General features: G+C 45.6%; 1 protein-coding gene across 1 annotated transcript in view; it reads right to left on the bottom strand.

Moving 5' to 3' along the window:
* The window catches only part of syde2 (synapse defective 1, Rho GTPase, homolog 2 (C. elegans)), a 44,957-nt gene extending 31,525 nt beyond the window's left edge, over nucleotides 1-13,432 (bottom strand). The window contains exons 1-3 of the mRNA XM_070832123.1: nucleotides 11,155-13,432; nucleotides 2,921-3,222; nucleotides 2,236-2,629 (exon numbers count right to left, since the gene is read on the bottom strand). Of these exons, the coding sequence (XP_070688224.1) occupies nucleotides 2,236-2,629; nucleotides 2,921-3,222; nucleotides 11,155-13,282 (2,824 nt within the window). The 5' untranslated portion in view covers nucleotides 13,283-13,432. The remainder of the gene's footprint in view (nucleotides 1-2,235; nucleotides 2,630-2,920; nucleotides 3,223-11,154) is intronic.
* Between the last annotated feature and the right edge of the window lie 210 nt (nucleotides 13,433-13,642).

Raw genomic sequence — 13,642 nt, 5'->3', positions numbered from 1 at the left:
CCCCTCCATCCTCCAGTATTTTGGACCAGTGTGAGGGCAGGAGGAGCAAAGTGTCAGTTTGCAGCCAATACAAACTGGATTAGCAGCAACCACAATATGCACACAAATACACACACAAACACAGATAGGAGGTTTCTAACTAAAGATGAAGAAAGGTGGTGAGGAAATGTTCTACTTTCCTAACACTCAGTTTGACTTTAAACTAACACACACAAAATCAACTAATGACTGTTTCCCCTTTGATGACACGTAGCTGGCTGCTCTTTTTTTTTGCGGTGAGGTGTGGGATGGCGTCGCCAAACCTACAGGAATCAATCGCAAAGTCAACAGGCAGCAGAGAGGGAGGCAGTTCCGGAGCGGGAGGGAAAAGAAAAAAAAACAACACTTCTGCTCCAGCTTCTCATTTTCACAGCAACCGGTCAGGACACCAGTAAACTCACACTCTCACAGACCTGCTACTAAGTACTCCCATTAAACAGAATCTTATTACAGGACGTAAATGACACACAGGTCTCTGAATGGTAGTAGGTTGATGGAAAATTAATCACTTTTGAAAAAAAGAAGACAGCTTTGGGAAAATTTAAAAAGCTCCTCTGCTCACAGCGGTTCAGAACAAGATTGTTCACCATTAAAACTGCTGAAGCAGCAACTCCTGCCTCCAATTATGTTCACTCATCTGCTTACGCAGCATGAAAGGCCCTAATGACACCAGCAAATTTCATCTGGTGCAAAATAGGTCTGAAACCTATGAAAAGGTGCAGGCTGAAATAGCCTAAATTTAATTAGCTCTTGAGCTATGATTAGTGCCTTTCCTGGGCCGGTACATTGAGACTTATTTGGGACTGGTTTAATCCTAATCCTACAGGGTTTTGCTGAGCCACACGTGATGTCAGAGAGAGCCAGGAGTTTGACGCCAGTCAATGAGGATCAAGGAGTTTATCAGCCGCCAATCAAACCTGTGTCACCGGCAGATTTGTTTTGGGAGATAATGCACCTCAAGTAGTTAAGACTTTCCACTCCGCTAGACAAACACTTTCTTTCTATGTGCTGATTTTTGTTTTGAAACATGAAAAAACTGCAGCCTAAAGTATGTTCTTTCATGTCTAGGAAAGGGTCTCATGTGGTTTGAACTTTTAAAAATGTAGTATTTTATTGTGAAAAAAAAAAAAAGTTATTTGTGAGCTTATTCCTGCAGTAAAACTGTGGCTGTGAACAGTAGATTCTAAGTATTAGATTTCACTCGGCGTACGCACCCAAACTATTCAGCCTCGCTTTGTGCTCTTACAACTAGAAAAGGCTGTTGCGTGCCACAGAAAATGTTGTCAAAAGTTGTAATTATAGGCTCAGCTCAAAATGTGCAAATTGGTTGAAACTACCATGTTGCCACATCAGATGGAACAAAAAGTCGGAAGTTAGAAAAAACAGATCAAGCTTATTAAGAGACAGGGAGCCGTGTGCTGGCTGTCATCATTATGCCATTACTGCAGACCAGAGTTGTCAACAATTTCCAAGCAAACAAGTGAATAAAAAAGTGCAGAGAGAGCAATCAAATACATAATAGTGATTCTGCTTAAACTTTACAGGTTACGAGTCATTTTCTTCTCTCTCTGTATGAGACAAGTTTTAATGATCAAGCTATCAAGGCGAGAGTTTCTTCAAATAAGGCCTACAAAACTTCGAGAACCACCAAAAGTCTCCAGCCCCCTCTGTGTGAGCTGCAGTCACAAGTAAATGGATATTCTTTCCTCTGAGGAATGCTGATTCTGAATTCCTCCTGGCTAATGTCTATCTGAGTTTAACTAATGAGAGACACTGATATGGAGTGATGTGATTAGACAGCTACAGCTCCTGTCTGCTCCTATTAAACAGAACAGAACAAGAAAAAACTGAGCATTTATTACATTTGTTAGACTTCAAAAGGAGGAATTTTGGATCTTAAATCCAGCGAAACTCTTGTTTTTGCTGCTTCATCATCTTAAACCTCACACACACTTTCTTTTCTGAGTAAAGCTATAGTAAGCCTGCAATGTGTTCATCCTCTGGTTAAAGGTGTGAAGGTGTGAGGTACCACAAAAATCTGCCGAGGGTGACTGGTGACAAAACGACAATAATTGGCCCTCCAGCATCAACCCAAAGATTTCTAAGATAAAAATTGAATGGAGAAGTTGAAAAAAGAAGACAGGCAAGCAAAGTAAGAATGAGAGAAGGTGTGTATGTGTCTTTTTTTTGACTCACCTGTGGCTCTGCTGGTGGAAGGCCCCCCCTCCTCCTGAGGTTTGCACGCGAGCATCTGTCTGTGCAGATGTAGTGTCTCTGTGGAATGTACAGCAGTCCCAAGACTCCCATCTCCTGAACCGCCGAGGCATTCCCCGTGCGCTTCCGGCCCGGCGCCGCTGCTGCACCCCAGGTTCCTACCACCGTGACCCACGTCTCCTCCCCTGCTGGGCCTCCTCTGGAGCTCTGCTCGAGGGGGAACCAGCAGCCGAACGGCGGGTCGGCTCGACATCTCATGCTCATCGTCCTCGGGGATTGGGTTGTACCAGATCTCTCCTTCATCATCTGCGTCATTCTCCTCGGCTGGGTCCACGCTCCGAGGGTGAGGAGACACCTTGGCCTGACCGACGCTAACCTAATTCAAGACAGGCCAAAGTTTTCTGTTTAACTTTGATGGAAAGACTGAATCATACAGCAACTACTGTGTTGGATCCTAACAGTCAAACACTTTGAGATAATCCCTTTCATGCTCATTTCTAATTACTGTATGCTAAATTCAAGATGGCTAGCACCTGGTTAGCTTAGCTTAGCTTAGCTTAATTTAATTTATCTTAGCTTAGCTTAGCTTAGCGTAGCCTGGCTCTGCTTCACTCTTGAACTATTTCTTAAAACTCGTTCTTGCTCACAGAGAGACCCCAGTGCTAACCTGAGGCAGGTGCAGGCGGACCGGCCGTGATGGGGCTCCCCCTGAGGGTCTCAGGTGGTCTGGGGAGGGACTTGGAGGAGGTGGTGGCTGATGGGAGCCCTGGACGCCCTCCTCCTCAGCTCCCAGCATTCCCTGCGGTTCGTCTTTGGCACAGTGATTCTTCCCAAGGGAGCTCTGCTGCAGCCAGTTGCGCTTCTTGGAGACAGTGATGGTGGTGAGCGGTGGCCGCCATGACGGAGGCTCACTGGCCCTGCCCACCTCCCGGCCATTAGCACAGGGTGTTTGGACATTCTCAATGAAAGCTGGGGGAGTGATGGAAAAAAAAAAAAGAGAGAATTACAACTTAATGCAGGGAGACATAAGAACCTCATTTGGTTGGCATAAAAACACAACTAATCATCATCATCATTTAAGCAATTATTGAACTGAGTTGAAAGATTAAATCTGATGTTTAATCTCAGACTATTCATGTCCTGTCAAGTTGAGGGAAGCATCTGTATCAAGAAACCACAGCGGTGGAAACACTGAATAATGCCATGAGTCTTTATAGTGTTTTCCTCTCTAATCCCTTCTCTTATTCTTGTCTCTGCTTTTTAAAGTCACTAAAATCAGCAGCCACGTCTTTGCTTTTGTCTCTTTCAATGAGACATGTTTCATAATTTGTGGATGAACAGTTGCAGTTTTGTTTTCATGACTACAGTCGAACTTTCAATCACACCACCACAGTCCCCTGGAGCACCCACCCCCCCACCCCCTTTCTCCTCAATGACGCTCAGGGAATATGTGGGCTTTGAATTCAAAAGAGATCACAGGGAGATGGAAGGAATTGAGCTCAGAGATCTTCCATCACAGCAACTTGGAAAAAAAAAAAAAGAGCAAAAAACCGCCAGCATTACAGCTGTGAAAATAGAGTAGAGAGGGGAGGGTGTGCGTGTAAGGGAGCAACGATAAGTACAGCCGATGGCGATATGTGCAGCGAGATGGTGACGTGGTCCCTTAATGTCCCAAAGAGAGCATTAAACTAGTTCCTGCATAGCTTCGAGTGTGTTTTTCCAATCAGATAGTAAGAATTTGTTTTCCTAGAAATCAAAAAAAGCGCCTTTGCAAATCATCTGCTGTGCTTTTATTTTCACAGGGGTTGATGCAGCCAGGGAAAAACAACCTCTGAGAATGTGTGTGTGAGCGTGTGTGTATGACAGGGAGAGTGAGGTGCTAAGGGCAGGGTCTTGCTCTAACATGTACGGCAGGCTCGTGTAAAAGACTGTTTTGATCCTCAGCAGCTCCCAGACGAGCCCCTCCACATGCTGTAATGACAACTTCTCTTTTCCTCAAGGAAATGCATTTTCATGCACGCCAGGCTACATCCAGCAAATTATAGACTTGGAAATATTTTCACTTAACGAAATCGAAATCTAACACAAGGGCATCCAGTATGTGCTTGTTTGACTGTACTATTAAAAAGTGTGAATGAGTCAGAATAAACCACAGCAGGGCTTTTTTATATCATTAATCCAGAGCAGTCCAAGAGGAGAATTGAAGGGCATTGAAAAAAAAAAAAAAAAACATGGTTTCAAATTACCATGTATTACCCAGCTGATTGAGACTAAGATTTTTTTTTTTTGCTTAGTTGCTCTTATTGACAAAGCTCTGCAAGCAGCACCGACAGAGAGTGGTGGGGGGGGGGGCTCCGCTGGGATTTACTTCTCCCTGGAAGTCAAGCAGCCTCTCTGAACAGCCTCTCTCTGCTTTCCTGTGATCTACAAGGCAACTTTATAAAGCCCCCGTTGACTCTCAATAACTGCTGCCGTCTCCAGTGCCTCGAAATCCCATAAACAACAACTCTGGAGTTCCTCTCACCACAACAAAACAAGTCTTGGAACTATATTTCTTCACTTTGCTGCACGTCTGTTTTCCCACTTGAGAAATATGGCAAGTATGATGTAAAGTGGGATGAAATTGATTCGGTTAGGGATGCCATTCCTCTGCGCTCCGGCTGATTATATAAGGCACTGCTGTCAATATAAAGGGCTTTCAGTTGCAAGAACAGAGGCCACTTTTAAGGCACTCCTAATCTCCAAAAAAACAAACAGCTAGAAGCTAGAAAAAAGAGCAACCGATCACAGCGCCTCTGTCATCCATTTCATTTTAAATCAAACAGACCACCACGCCGCTAGGACACAAAGAAAATCTTTAAGTATTTCTTTCTTTCTGCTCTGTTTAATTTAAGGAAGGTTTCCAGACATAAAACGTGTTTGTATGACCTGAGCCAGCAGTGTGTTTGCATTAGCCTGGATTAGGGCTGATGCTGTGTTTGAGGGCCTGGAGCTCAGTAGCTTTAGCATGTGCCAACCACTGAGTGATGGGGAAACATACAGTATGTTACAGTATGAGTCTCGTGAGTTAATGTGTAGGCCTATAATAATCTGCTAAAGCTTGTTTTCAGCCGTTCTGACCTGAAATTCCTTGTGAGCATTTAAACTCCATCTACAAGCAGAGTTTTTAATTCGAATCTAGATGAGGGGAAGCCAATCGTTAGATTTAGATAGTTTGTAGACTAGTTATGGATAGTTAGAAAGGGGAACTCTCTTTTCATCAGATTAATTACATTAAATGAGGGTTAACTGAAGTTAAAAAGATACTGGATTTGAAGGATAGACATAAATATACAAATTAAGCTAAAAAGGAACATTTAAGAGGTAAAAACTTTGCTTTGCGCCCTTCAATATCACACTCTTGTGGACGGGGAAGAATGAAAGAAGTTGGAGGGAGAGAAGGATTGTTTGAGTAGGATACTGGTTAGGGAGGAATTTCTCTGGGAGAAAGGGGAGAGATTTTTAAGACAAAGACGGATCCTAAAACTGCAGACTCCAACTCCGCCAACGCTGGATCCAGTGACTAACGTGAGACTAAGGGGAGGTGAGGTGGTTGTGCGTGGAGCTGTTGTCAGCGTGCCATCTTTTTTAAGGGGTCTTTCATAACTGGAAGAGGAAGCGTGTTCTGACATGAGCGGCATTCCAGACCACAGCTCCAGATTTACAGCCTCGCTCACTGTCACACTCCTTCACAGGAGCAACACAGAGCAGCAGCAGGACAATGGTTTGGCGTAAAAAGTCAGATTTTAGGCAGTTTTCTCCAGTCAAATATTAGACCATCACAGCACTTTTCCAGCCACTCTCATCTTCTCAGAATCAGCACTTCAGTACTGCCCTCTTATCTGCTTTTGATGTGAAGCTACTTATGATTCTAGCAGACGGTCATTGTGCTGCAGAACATTCAGCCTGATGAAAAACAGATATTGGAATCTCTGAGTCTGCGTTTCCTGAAAATAATCTTTAAACTACAATATATAGCTAGTTTTTACAAGATATCCATGTCGGAAGGTATTAACTTTGAACTAAAAATGACTTTTAGAGGCAAAGATACAAAGAACACAAAAGCTGGAAGTGAAAGAAGAACGTTTCACACTTAACATGTGGATCTATGAATCTATTTGTTGATCATCAGAAAATTAATTGGCAACTATTCTGATAACCGAGTTTCAATAATTCAAGTAATTTTTCAAGCAAAAGTGTAAAACAGTATCTACTTTGAGCTTTTTCCAAGATGAGGATTTGCTGCTTTTGCAGCGTTTTGGACAAAAGCAATCTGAAGACATCATCACAGGCTTTAGAAAATTGTGATCTGCATTTTCCCCCAATAGCCTGACATTTTAAAACTCATATTAATTGATGCCAACAACAAAGCTTTCCAGAAAATAAAATAAGACAAAAATCTCCTTTCCTCTTTGCTGTCATTTGGCATGAGAGGTCAATGACCATCACCTACTAACGTCCTACAAACACAGAGCAAAGCAACAGAGAACCTGTCGATTAAAATTTCCACCACACAGCCGGGCTCCCTGTGCCGCGATGGCATGAAGGCATGATGTGTTCAGGGCACGGAAAACTCACACCCCTGACCTGGAGGTAACAGATGGCCTGAGCACATAATACAAGGGTGCACGTCTGTGTGAGAAAATAAAGAGAAAGGAGGAGAGATATGGGTTTGTCTGAGGTGCTGAAAGGAATGCAAACTAGTAAAGAAAAAAAAGCTTATTTCCTGGATGCGCTGGTGTGAACCTGTGCCACGTGAGCCTGACAGTAAACCCAATTACACTGATGTCTAAATCTTGTCTGAATGCCAGAATCTTTTTCTCCTCTAAGACAAAACACTCGATCCACTTTCCCATAGGATTTTCTTTTATTTCCTGAATCCCCTTTGCTTCATAGAGGCTTCTCTTTTAATAAGCGCAAAACACACACCAGCTAGTTTACTCCTCCATACAGACATCACTTTGTTGTGTGTACAGAGTTTCGTCCTCCCCCTTCAGAGGGAATCTCTTGCCATACATTCCTGTTGACGCTCATTCATATGGTAATGACCATTCTCAGAGAAGATTTTTTTTCGTTTTAATGCAGAGCTGAGTTGCATCGCATGTCAACACTTGCATCCCGCTGAGGCGTCCTGGCTAATGCTACTTCCTCCTCAATGCGTTGGCTTGAAACCCAAATTCTTTTCAATGTTGCAGCTCCTTCGGTGACTCTTCTGTCCTGTCTCATGATGTGTGTTTAAAAAGCTGATAATAAGGCTTCAGGGGACCATATAATCTAAAAAAGGAACAAGGACTCACAGTATGACCTAATTAGGTCCAAAACACTACTAAAAGTAAGACAAGTCCCTTCAAAGGCCCTTCAATAAAACTTTATTCAGTAGCTCCTGATAAAATGCTGCCATCTGATAATTCAATCCAGCTGGTTTTACTGATATTCGTTTAAATTGGCTCCTTTTGGCCCCACACTCTTTGCAGACATGTGACTCATACATCTTGTAAACCATCCTGGTTTGAACCCTGATGCCTCAAGTTTCTCCATCACCTGATCCGTCTTTAGAGCAACCATCCTCCATAAATCTGTCCAAGTACAGACACCCCAGACAAGACAAATTATTGTACCTCCACCATCAACCGTGCGTGTTTATGAGAAGAAAAAAAAAACAACTCAGCAGCTCAGTAACAAGGTTTCTGGCACACTGCGGAAACCAAACGCCACATCGTTCTGACATGACTTGACAGCAGCCGAGGAGGATTATATTACACCTGCACTCTCATCTCATTCTGTAGCCACTTTGCATCTACAGTGAAAGCAGGAATTCATGTAATCAAAATGTTGAGCAATACTGCCATGTGTGCATTTGCTTTATATGTGATGTGTTCATTTTAAAGGAACAGTTCAACATTTTGGGAACTATTCCTGTTTGCTTGCCACGATTTAGATGATTTGATCGATACCTCTCTCACGCCTGCCCAAGGAAATAAGAAGTGATAACCGGCAGCAGGTTAGCTAAGCTTGCCGTTAAGAGAGGAAATGGGAAACAGCTCGCATGGGTCTGTTTGAAGGTAACAAAAACTACCAGCACCTCTAAAGCTCACTGAATTAGAAGTTACATCTCATTTCTTTAATCTGTGCAAAAGACAAAGTGTAAAAATAACACATTGTAGTGTAGAGACTGAAGGGCTGCACCATGCCAAGAAATAGTCTGGCACATGGCTTCTTTTAAATCCGCAACTTGTGAATTTTACACTATGAATTCAACAAACAAGATCTAACACGTTAAATGACAAGCTTTAGACGTATTTTGAAGGGCTGCTAGCAGTAACATTATATTTAACAGACAGATAAATCCATCATCTCATCCAACTCTATGGCATTTTGGGAAATAAGCATATTTCCTTTGTGTTAAACAATTATTTTCAAAGTTTTAAGGGAGATGCAAGTGTTTCTAGACACGGTATGATTTTCCTCTTAGTTTGAACTACAATAAAAAGAAGAAGAAGAAGAATATCTGCCTCGTATACGTAGGTCTCACGCTTCTCTGTTTGTGGTGTCTCTGGCTCGGTCTCAACATCAGCTTTGACTGACAAACCACTCCTGAGTTCAGTTCTGGCCAAAACATGATGCCTGGATACTGTCTGCCTGCCGGCGAGCCAATCCTCTACCGCAGCACAGCGCAACAAAACTATAAATCCTCCAACTGCAAATGCAAACATGCATGTACACACCGGAGATGTGCATATACATGCTCATGTGCACAATGTCTCTCACCCACACATATACATAAGGAGTGACTCTGTGGGTGTGTGTGGGGGGGGGGGGGTTATACAGTAATTAAAAGACAAGTCAGAACAGAAATAAATTAGCTGCAGTCTATTAATTAAGCCAACATTTTATCCTATGACTTCATAGTGAGATTTAATGTCCAAGTAGGCCTAAAATTCAGGGGGAGGAACGGGACTATTTTTAGAAAGTCCGAAATATATAAATATTTGCATTAATTAAGAGCAGAGCCATAAACTCAATGAAGAGTCTCAAGCCAAGACAAGCAATTCACTGGAGCTTTTGAATGCTTTGGCATTTCTTTTTTTTAAATGGCTCTTTGTGAGGCGCTGAGAGGCCCACAGGGGCAAGATAAGTCCAGGGCTGACCTTAATAAATACTTAATCGCCCTTCATTTTGTTCATTCACGGCGAGGAATTAAGTGACACAACGCAAACAAGTTAAACAACAGGAATGGCATCCTAAATATTCAATTCAAAGTCTCTTTAAAATGCAAGTTACCATGGAGCTGTCCAGAGTAAACGACTGGGGAGGAAGATAACATGACAGCCCAACTCTCCCTCCACCCCCTTCTACTCTCAAACAAACACACACACACACACACACACACACACACACACACACACACACACACCACATAAGAGTAAATGCAGTGGCTTCTCTCCTGCTTTGGATTCCTCTGGCTACAGCTGTGGAAATGTTCAGTGGGGACAGAGAGGGGAAAGCTGAGAGTAAAAGGGGGAAAAAATGAGAATCAAGGGGGTAGAGAGACCTTGGAAACTAATATCATGAAGATTCCTGTCTTTATTTTACTAAAAAAAAAGATGGCAGAGGGAAGAGCTTGAGATGCAAAAGTCGGAGCAATGTTCAGCCAGCAGCATTTGGAAACCAAACACAGAGGCCTTCCGCTCAGCAGCCTGAGAGATCACACGCTATTTCTAGCAGCAGAGCACACTGACAGTCAACAACAGCCTGCGCACATGGCAGGTCATCTATTTACTCTGGAAGACACCGTCAGAACAACACACACGCTGGCACTCGCAAACGCACACCTGAACACATACAAAAATCTATGAGTGGCAGGAGAAAAAGATTGTGTTTAGCTCCACGTAAATGGAGCCCAAGTCCACATGCTGTGCAACAAATGTCACTACAAAGTTTTCCACACAGACAGTTTCCGAATCCTATGATTAGACTGGCTAGCTGCCTTGTTTGCAGTCAATTCAGGTCAGCATGGATGAAATGTGTGATTCGTTTTGTAAAACCATGCACACAGTGAAATGTTTACTAAACCTAAAGGCAAAATTTGTACCCGATGAAATGTAGAGCAGGCTACCGTCGCTGCAAGGTGGTGCAAAGCATCAGTTAATGTAGTTTCAGTCTCAACTTTCCAGCCAACAAGGAAGAGTAGAACTTGGATAGATGAGGAGGACTGGGTGATATGATTGAAAGCTCCAGAGCAGCTACTAAATGGACATTGTAGTGAGATTGTTTCACCAGCTGGGTAAAGTTTAGACCCAATGAATCCCTTCCTATCTCACATGCAAGTTACATCTCAACAAATAAAGCATGTGTCACCGGTTACTGTCAATGGTTTCCTTGATGCAGATGTTTTCCTATCTTTGCACTTCATCACAAACAGAACATCAAAGAACAATCAGAGAATCATTTGGCATTTTTGGCATAATCAACAGTCATTCACACACACACACACAAACCCCACCACCAACACCACAAAAACCACCACTGCAGCTAGCACAGGAGAGTGAGTTAGTTGTTACTGAACTACACTGTGAGTGATCCGAACTACAACCTCATGTGCTAGTAATTCAGTGTTAAAATGCACCTAAATTAGTGTGAAGGACAGAACCCGCCACCGGTTAGAGAATCTTAAAAGGAAAGCAAAGAGGTCTGAGGTGTCTCGTCCCTTTGCTTTGCATCCAGAAGAGGAGGAGTGCAGGGTGGACCGCCACCAGACGGAGTTTACTATGAGTGGAGGAGGATGACGGGAGGAAGGAAGATGAGAGCTCTCTGATTTAGAGGATCCACGGGGGTTGAGGCCACTCCGTGTAGCCTTCCTACCTGGCTGCTGCTGGTGTGGTGACTTCATTGTAGGTGACTTGGCCTTGACAGATGTGACCCCTCGGCTGGAGGTCTGGGCTCCTGGTTTACACCCACCGAGGTTAGCCTGAGGACAGGGCCGCTCCTGGCTTTGGCCTCCACCGCGGGGCAACGACGAGCCCTCAATGCGCTGCTTCATCTCGGAAGACAGCAACCGGCCCTTGTGCATCCACTCTTGCATCTTGTTGACGGTGACGCCGTGCCCCTTGTTGACACAGTTGCCCACCTGCGCTCGGACTTCAGCCGGCTCCGGCTTGTTGTCGTGACCCTGATTTGCTGATGCGTCGGCGTTGCTGTCTGAAGAACCTGTGAGGCTGTTGACGGAGCCGCTGCTCTCATTGAGCCGCTCGCCACGGTCTTCATCACCGGCAGCATCTTGTAGCAGCTCATCACTGCTGATGGCGTTATAAAGCACCTGAGGGCCTGAAGGCTCGCCCACTCCTGTGACTTCTGCCATTTCAGCCTCTTTTGTCTCTGTGGCCTCTTTATCACCACATATTTCTGGACTCTGTGTTCCGGGGGCCTGAATACAGAGTGGGGGTCCACCTGGATACCTGATAGCTCCGTCACTAGCAGAGCGCATTAATGTGGGTCTCATCTTGGTCATGGACAGGTTTGCCACACTCTTACTAATCAGCCTGACTTTGAGGCCCGACTCAGGGTTCCCACTGAGGCAAAGCAAGAGTGAGTCAGTGTCAGACACCTGTTGAGGGCTGTGGTCGCCTCCTGACGACCAGGAGTCACTGTCCATGTTTTTGGCAGACAACCTTGAGCACAAACTATCCCTGGAGTGGCTACTACAGGAGGAGGCGGCCTGCTGCTCAGTTAAACCACCGCTAATCTGTTGGACATCCAGGTTGATATCATTCATAGCATTGATAAGCAGGTAATAAGCTTCTTTCAGCTGGTTCCTAAGCCTGTCTGTTTCCTGGGCACTGTTACTGTCATCAAGCGGCCCTTTATCATGACCCGGCTGTGGCAGCTCTGCAACCTCTGCTTTATCGCCGTCACTTTTGGCTCTGAGAGTTTCATAAAAAGGCAGAATTTCATTATCATAATAATCCTCATCCTCACTATCTAAAGTGTATCTCAGTGAGCCCTCCGTGGCGCACAGGGATGCCATGTTAATGTCGCATATTTCTAACTCTGTGGGGAAAAAGGTCGGGCTCTGCAGAGTGGCTGCAGTCCCCCTGTTGTCCCCTGCATACTCGGGCCCGTAGCTCTCTACATCTCTGATTAAAATGGTTTCTTCTGTGTTCCTTGACGCACAGTTTGGATACACGAGTGCCGCGCAAACTGGCGAGTTCGTCTCCAAAGTTTGGCTGCTGTCATAACTCCAGTTGGCGTTGTGCTCATTCACGGCCACTACGGTCCCTGCCATGTGCCGGGGGTGTCCTCTGACTGTGGGCTCTGTCCCATCACTATCAGCAGTGATAACCCGGCCCTCTGCTGGTTTATCCACCCCGGGATGCGGTTCTACCCGTGCTCGGTACAAAACGTGATTCGAATTATCCCCAAACCCGATTGAGTCCCCGACGCTGCACTGCCGCGGGACCGAGACGAAGTGTTGTCTTTGGACATGCGGTGCTCCAGGCGTGACCCCCGAGGATAAAGTGATTTTGCCCCCGGATCTGGACCCCCGGTGGCTTCTATCTCCCTCCCTTCCCGCATGCCCCCAAAACTGCGCGTCCCTTTGAAGTGAGACCCCCAAGAGCTCCTCATTAACCCGAACCCTGCCCCCGCTGCTGCGCTCCTGAGGACGTGCGCCGGCCAACTCTGCTGCGCGTCTCTCCCGGACCACCACAACCCCCCCGGGCTGCACCATCGCCCCGTCAACACAATTCTCGTACGTACTCATTCTCTCAGGCGTGCAATCCAGCCCCGTGAGCAAGACTACCGGGCGAGCCTCGTCGGAGTCTCGCTGCGTCTGCAAAACTTTTTCTTTACCTTCTCGGCCCCCATTCGCCGCCGCCGCAGCAGCAGCAGCAGCAGCAGCAGCAGAGCCGTATCCACCGCCGGCCGTCGCTCCTTTCTTGGATTTCTTTCCCCGGAGTTTCGCTAGTAAAGTCCTCCGCAGAGGATCAGCCATTCCTTTCCTTTGCCCCCTTTTAATTCCTCCCGGTTTCTTTCAGCACGCTGGCTCCAGAGGGAAAGGGCCGAGTGGGTTGTCCTCGTTCGCCGCGGTCAAAGCTCGCCGGGCGGACGGGCTCCTCTCCATTCTCCGCTGTCACCTCCGCTCTGTCGCCTCACTCACTCCTGCCTCACTCTGCTTAACTGCACCACCTCTCTCCCTCCCTCCCTCCCTCTCTCTCTCTCTCTGCCCCATGCACGCACACTCACACAAACACACACACACACACACACACACTTTGCCCTCCTCCCTCCCTCCTTCCTCTCCTCTCTCTTCCTTTCTCTCTAGCGCCTCACCTCACCTTCTCCTCATGTTTGC

The sequence above is a fragment of the Pempheris klunzingeri genome, chromosome 6 (genome assembly GCF_042242105.1).
Source record: "Pempheris klunzingeri isolate RE-2024b chromosome 6, fPemKlu1.hap1, whole genome shotgun sequence".
In the NCBI taxonomy this organism is placed as follows: domain Eukaryota; kingdom Metazoa; phylum Chordata; class Actinopteri; order Acropomatiformes; family Pempheridae; genus Pempheris; species Pempheris klunzingeri.
Note: the sequence above shows the minus strand (reverse complement) of the source record. Positions and strands in the feature narration are given on the sequence as shown.